Source organism: Chenopodium album, chromosome 23, assembly GCF_948465745.1.
Source record: "Chenopodium album chromosome 23, dcCheAlbu1.1, whole genome shotgun sequence".
Taxonomy (NCBI): Eukaryota; Viridiplantae; Streptophyta; class Magnoliopsida; order Caryophyllales; family Amaranthaceae; genus Chenopodium; species Chenopodium album.
Window position 1 is genome coordinate 27,398,276 of NC_137856.1, and position 7,296 is coordinate 27,405,571.

The 7,296-nt window shown below is 34.5% G+C and overlaps 1 protein-coding gene across 2 annotated transcripts; it reads right to left on the minus strand.

Moving 5' to 3' along the window:
• Nucleotides 1-868: 868 nt before the first annotated feature.
• On the minus strand, nt 869-6,399 carry LOC145608453 (U11/U12 small nuclear ribonucleoprotein 35 kDa protein-like). Of its 2 annotated transcripts, none has more exons than XM_081664068.1 (8): nt 6,211-6,399; nt 6,020-6,117; nt 5,834-5,885; nt 4,285-4,355; nt 3,645-3,735; nt 2,908-2,983; nt 1,893-1,971; nt 869-1,526 (listed from the first exon to the last, which is right to left on the minus strand). In XM_081664068.1, exons 1-8 carry the CDS (start codon nt 6,362-6,364, stop codon nt 1,158-1,160), a joined length of 990 nt encoding a protein of 329 aa, XP_081520194.1. In that variant the 5' UTR covers nt 6,365-6,399; the 3' UTR covers nt 869-1,157. The 2 variants fall into 2 exon arrangements, with proteins under 2 accessions (XP_081520194.1, XP_081520193.1); XM_081664067.1 differs by having other exon boundaries at nt 4,267-4,355.
• Between the last annotated feature and the right edge of the window lie 897 nt (nt 6,400-7,296).

The following is a 7,296-nucleotide window of genomic DNA, read 5'->3' on the forward strand; positions in this document are numbered from 1 at the left end:
ATGGTTCAAATTAAAGGAGAAAAACATATTTCATCATGTGACATGTCCTTTTTCTATGATTTTGTTATTAATTAGTCTACACTATAAATGTAATAAATTATTTTACTTAGAATTGTATGTTTATTTTTTGAGCAATTTCTCTCATTATTGCTGATTATTGTTGAAACATAAATAAATCCTATTATGCTCAGCTTTAAACCCACAACAATATTAGCGGTTCTATCAATAAAAAAAAAAAAAAAAATATTAGCAGTTTCGTTAAAAAAGAAAGAAAGAGAAAGAGCAAAGGACCAGTCATTACAAAAATCTGGTCTCTTTGAACTTGTTAAGAAGTCTGTCACTAAGGAGGAAAAGAAACTTGTTAATACTAAAGTCGAGTCTCTTTTATGAAGCCCTTGATTGTAAAAAAAACTGCTATTGTTTTTAGGGTTTTAAGCTGAATCAAAGGACAAAAATTGACACCAAAAACTGATCCTACATGAATGATACTTTGGAGGGATACTCTAGAAATTTGTTTTTATACCGATGTACAATGAGAATTTTTTTTCTTATAACAAGATTTTGGGATTTTTTTTCTTATCTGGAACATGATGCACATTATGCCCTCTATTTTAGGAATTAAGCATTGTTAATTGTTGACTAATTGGCCAAGAGTATTCTATATAACTAACATTCATCAATAAATCGACAATAATGACCAAATTATTTAATACATCAAAGCTAAAATTTTTATTGATTTTGGTTGATCACCGATGCACGCGCGCCAAAGGGGAAAAAAAAATGGAGTAATTGAAAAAAGAGTTTAAATTAGATTTTTTTTCATATATTTATATAAAAAAAAATTAAAAATCTATATACAAACTGTCAGTGAAAATAAGTCAGACAATGAAATAATTGGTTAAAAAAAAAAATCTAGAGTTAATGCAGTTGACAGTTGACATTTTAGTCTCATGAAAAAAGATGTTGACAATTTAGTTAACTATCTAGACTAGAGTAAAAGGTGTCCCTGAAATACTTCTGCTTCACTAATTAATTTCTCGATGCAGCAATCAGCACCCAATCAACCGAGCTGCCCCCTTATGTATACATACACGCGACACAAACTATAATCCTAGCTAATAGCAAATGAAGTTTAATAAACAAAAAGCTTATCTTTGTCATATGAGTTTTTCTCGACTCCTAGATCTCTTTTCATTATGATGGGAGTGTCTTCTGTGCTTATGGTGCCTGTGTGAGTGCTTATCCCTTCTGCTTTCCTTGTCTTCGGGGCTCCTTTTCCTCCTAGGAGAATATGCTTCCCTATCTTCAGAATCCCTTTCCCTCCTAAATGACATTTCTGTATGTTTGGAGCTCTTCTCTCTCCTTGATGATGATGATGTTTCCCAATCTTCAGAATGCCGTATCCTTCTGGGTGGCGATGTTTCTTTCTCTTCATATTTCCTTTTCCTCTTAGGTGGTGATGGTGATCGTGATAGTGATGTTTCTCTCTCTTCAGAATTCCTTTTTCTCCGAGGTGGTGATGGGATCTGGAAAAATGTACAGCCAATCAGATGAGTAAAATCCATGCAGAGTCGCAGAGTAAGCCCTACAATTTACTATTTACTCTAGCTATAGAAAGGCTGGAGACATGATAAGAGAGACAATAATTCAAAGAGGTAAAAGGCTAGACTGAAGATGGTATACAATTAGCTTCATTGATTGTATGAGCCAATGAGGGCTGACAGAACCAGTTCCTTAATTCAAAGTTCAAACTTCCCACAGATTAAATCTAACAGAATACATATGGTCTACCCCGTTCCTAGACCCTGCTGGTTCCAGACAAGAATATAAGGGATTTGTTTGTCGTTGCTGAGAAGGAAATTCATAGTCAAAAACGAAACAATAACATGTACCTGGTAACGTGACATATATCTACCTTCTGGTGGAGGTGGAATACCAAGCCTTTTCAAATCATCATAGGGTATAGGTCGCCTGCATCAAGAAATAACATCAGTAAACATGACAAGTTTATTAGCTTACGTGCATGCACACACTTCAAAATATTAGACAATTCCACAAAAGTTACTTTGTCTCATGTAGATACGAAAAATATTCAGGCTGAGATTATTTTGCAAATTACTACAATCCCAGTCACTTGACAGATCAAAACAGGACATCAGAAAGCATTTAATTGTAGAGGACTTCAACAAGAGCTTGCACAAGTGACACATCCGCTTCAGACATTCTAAGAAATCTATGATTAGATCAAGTGTGAGTAAACAGAACTTTACGAGTATTACACTATCAACTTTATCATTGATAACCTGGTGTATGAAAACATCTATGTTGGGAATTTCCACTCACTGGACCAAAATCCAGAGGCCTCACATTCTTTTCAGATACTGTGGGAGTGCACAAGGAAGAACAAAAGAATAAGTTTCAACAAGCTAACATTAAAAATGGTGCTAAACATTATGCTCATCCTCAGAGACAATAGCTATAAAAGTTTCAACTGCCAAAAGATAAACAAATCATAAAGGCTAAGAAGTTAGGCTTTTGTTTGTAATGACATGCTCTTTCAAGAATTGCAGACAACCAACTGTGCTAGTGCTCCACTGCCTTTATTGACTCTACCGAGAATTGGAATTTTTCTCTGATAATATCAGTACGCCCCTTAACTAAATTTCAGAGGCCAAATAACAGAAAGCAGACAGTCAAAGCATAAAAGCAAATGAAATAAAATGTATAGTGTCCACTGTAACAATAAATAAAAGGGGGAAAAAAAGAGAGACCATCAAACAACATTCAAACAGTACAATTTGTAAAAAGAGAATTTGGAGGGGGAAAGCAGAGATCCACAAATCATAACAATATAAGATTCAATATTCTTCACTTTTTTTCATTTGAAAGAAAAACTAAAGGGCATACAGGGGTGCACGGAATGGTCTTTCTCGTCCGCCAAAACGAAGTTGCCCAGATTCCTTCTTACCACCAAGCCCTCCTCCTGTGACAGAAAAGAAACCAAATCAAATTAATGATAAGCGTCATTTACATTGCTCATAAGCTAGAGAATTAGTAAGTTTTAGGGTGATTTAGTTCCTTAACTTATTCTAATCTCTCTGGTCCTATGTTTTAGGCTCTAACCTATGTTTTTCTCATTTATCTCCAAACACGTTCTATGATGATTTGCTATTGACTATACGGTATTTGGAGAACACTTTATCAAGCTTGAAGCAGAGTTGGGAGAAGAAAATATATAGAAAAGGAGAATTGCAAGAGTCCGCCTGAACTAAGAAAAGTTCGCCTGCACAAACATCACAGCCTCCCAAATAGACAAGTTCCAGGCGAAGCTCTAAAAAGTTTCTCTGAACCTACTATCATCTAATTCGGGTTAACTCCAAATTTTAGGTTTTAAGTTCAGAGTAGAGTTTTCTAGTTGGCAATTGATGCTTCCCAACTTGTTCTACATGATTCAAATCAACATCCCTTAGTCCTTGTGGATCAATTCCGAACTTGGCGCTAGACTTGAAAATTCTAAATAGGGTTTAGTTAGAATTTAAAAAAATTTGTTTGATTTTAAGGGTTTTGTCAAACGAGACGAAATTTCCTTTCATCAGACAAACCTACATCTGTACTGAAAAGAAAAGGAAGGATAATAAACTGACCTAACCTTCTTGGGATCCATCCAGGCATCAGTTGTTGTCTGTTGTAATCAACAATGATTTCAGAATCAGCAATAAAAGAATGGTGTGCATCCTACATGGAAAGTAAAACAATAAGAGGTACATTTTTTTTTTTTTTTTTTTTTTTGGAATTTAACAGAAAAGTACACTAGAAAATTTAACATACACGTTACATTCCTTATTATCTGTCCACTTTGCTACATATCAGAAGGACTTCCAAGGATAATGAACCACAAACTATAGGCCATAAGCTATCCCTACATTTACATACCCCCTCCCCTCCAATCTTGACGCAAGCTTTGAAGTTTGTGATTCACAAGTTCCAAAAGCCAGAGTTTGCTAACATTGTAAACAGTGTGCAATTCAACGTCATCAGCAATTCAGTATGGACCTATTCATTAATGGGTAGAAATTAAGATACACGCAAAGCTATCCCTAGCCAAACAAGGATCCAAGGTTGATAAAGTGGTTGGTTACCAGAGGGTGTTAACAACTACAAAGCCTTACTCCCAAAATGATTTGGGTACCAGAGGGTGATAGATTTTTTTTTTTTTTTTTTTAAAAAAAAAAAAGAGAGAACAAGAGAGAGAAATATATACTGTACATAAAAACAAATCACAACCTCATATGCACGCCTCATTTCATTGTTTGTTTCATATTCAACAAATGCATAACCACGCGATGCACCTGTAACTGCAACAATACAGCATAAAGTTAGCAGCTTGCTACACGACACATTGTCATTTCTATTTTAAAATTATTTGACAGAGGAAGCTACTCTAGTGAGTGTATTTCATGTATTCTCATTAATCAAAAACTTCAATAAGATGTCAAAGACTCCAAATCCAACAAACGATTCAGAGATTGATAGCACTTACAAAAGTCTAATTTTGAGAGATCTCCGATTGCTATGAAGTCAACTTAGTTTAGTAAGAGCCTATATTCAACATAACCACCAAACATATCTAATTACACTAATGTGTGTAGAGACCACATTTAGCTACTTCGAGATACTTCAATATTATGGCCCAATTAAAAGAATTCAACCGCAAAGACATCCTATGGAAACAAGAGTGATCAAATGACAAAAGTTTGGACCCAAAATGACTAATGTTTCGTTGTTCCCTTTGGTAGCTTGGCTATAGCATTGATCACATCCCTGTTTTCTAGCATACAGATCCTGACTGTTATCTGTGAGAACACTTCTAGATGGATACAGATTACAGAATATCCTCATGAAATTATTTGTGTCACACTTAAGCCCACTGTCCAGCCGTCCAGGTACTCATAGCCTTGCAATGATTTATTAGTCAGTACCTATTCCAAATTCATAAAGGTTCCAGTATAAACAGAAATTTAGTAGTCTGTACAATCCATTGACACTAAGGTCAGGCATTTTTGAAATTTCAAATTGAACCAACCCCTAAGCCAAATGACATTCACTCATTCAAATCCTAAAATTGTAATATTTGTACTCTGACTATTTATCCGCTTTCAATTAAACAAATTAAAGAAGCATGCCATTGTTATAAATAACCCTCATGTGCACCCACGGAAAGGTAGATCTTCATGACTTGAAATTGCTACGTATTAAATTTTCTCATAGATGGACTGGACCTAGTTGAATTTGCACTTTTGTAGCTAAAACTAGGAAACTTAATAAATGGACTGCCAATAAGTTGGTACCATCCAAAATTGTTTAGAGGCATCCTAAAGTGTGAAATCTTCATTAACAAGAAAAACAATTGTTTAGCTAACTAATTGAAGCAGGGTTCTTTAGTCTTTGTCACTCTATGTATTCCATACACTATAATTCCATAATAACTCTCTTAATTCCCATCCATTGCATATTCCCTAATCCCTATCTTTAATCTTAAACTTTGTTGCATGATTTAGAGCAGAAACACAAAAGGTGAAGCTCTTACACATGCTTATTATAAAATCATCAACATACCAAATAACATCAATTATATGCTACATTCAACAGTCTACTCCATTAAACAACCCTTTATTGAACAATTAAGAAAACCAAAATTCAATATAACCATACACCACACAAAATCACTACAATTCTACAATGATACATGTATCCAACAACACAAATTCCACAAACCAAACAAATAAAAAAAAAATAAAAAAAAAAACCCTGAAAACGACGAATGTAATCTTACCTATATCTCTCACAATTCGAAGATCCTTCACCCTACCATACCTACTCATAGCCTGTAAACAAAACCATCCACCACAAAACAATCAGAATTTAATTTCCCCTTATAAATTGAAAACAATATACACATCATATAATGAAAAGGGTATCAAAATTCAAGAAAAAAAAAAAAAAAAATCAATGAATTAACCTTGTTAAGGGTATCTTCAGTTGTGGAGCGAGAAAGATGACCAACAAACAAAGTACAATTGGGGTCACCTGTAACTTTAGGATCACCAAATGGGTCATCTGCAAATCACCCAGAAAAGAATTATATGAATAAAATTGTGAAATGGGTGTTAGAAAGAAAGAGAAAAAAGAGGAGAGAGAAAGAGGGAGTACAGAGGCCGGCGGAAGAGCAGAGAAGAGCTCGATAAACGGCGTTGTCGTGAGGAAGAATGTCGGTGCCATCGATGCTGCCGGCTTGAATGGGGTGGTATGTTTGTGCGTAAAACACTGCATTTACGCTGTTGCTGCTGCTTCTGTTTCCGCTCATTACACTATTTTCTGTGTTCCTGTGCTTGCTTTTCTGTTTTTGAGTGATTTTGCTTGGTCGCGCAACTGTCTTAGGCCCTGTTTGATTCACCTTAATTTTGCTGAACTGAACTTATTTTTACTGAACTGAAATTATTTTTACTGATTTTCTATTATAATTCTTCTTTAAGAAAACTGAATTTTACTGAACTGAACTTATTTTTACTGAACTGAAATTAATTTTACTGAACTGAACTTATTTTTACTAAACTGAAATTATTTTTACTTAATATTATTTTTTTAAGGTGAAGAGAACAGGGCCTTAGTTGAAGACAGCTCGCGACCAGGCTTAAAACTGAGAAAATTGAAGTTTGGCAAAATCAGCATATATTAAGGTAAAACTGCTAGTACGACTAGGTTTTAGGTAAACTATTACTCCCTATAACCGCTAGTGAAAATAGTGATTGATCCACCCTAAAATATGCTGACTTTTACCCCTCATAATGTTTAGGAAAATTTTTAAATTACCACAAAAAAATAGAACTATTTTTGAAATAACCACCCATTAGAAATTTTATTATAAATTACCATTCTTAAATTAATTAATTACGTAGATTATCACCTTTTTAAAATCCGGTGGATTTTTGATGTGTGGGGACCTCCTAACAGCTAATAACGGCTAGTTCTTGCTTCTTAATTGAATTCTCCCCCGATTTTTTCCTATAAAACATATCCCCTACCATAAATTGCTATTTCTACTGCAAATTCTCCCCAAATTCCACATATTCACCTACTTTGTAATTGCAGACGCATCCTCAAGAAATCAAGAAGATGAATTCGCACAGGTAATTTCAATTACTCTATAAATTTAGGGTTCTTATTGTACTTAAATTGGGGAAAACTGGTTGATTAGTTGATTAGGGTTCTTATTCTTCGCAAATTAGGGTTCTTATC

Bases quoted from the DNA above. Each gene is read 5' to 3' on its own strand.
- LOC145608453 (XM_081664067.1), bottom strand. From the start codon at position 6,364: ATGAGCGGAAACAGAAGCAGCAGCAACAGCGTAAATGCAGTGTTTTAC. The intron at 2,984-3,644 runs GTCAGTTTATTA...TTTCTGTCACAG, and splicing joins ATGGATCCCAAGAAGGTTAG to GAGGAGGGCTTGGTGGTAAG. The intron at 1,527-1,892 runs GTACATGTTATT...ACATTTTTCCAG, and splicing joins GATATATGTCACGTTACCAG to ATCCCATCACCACCTCGGAG.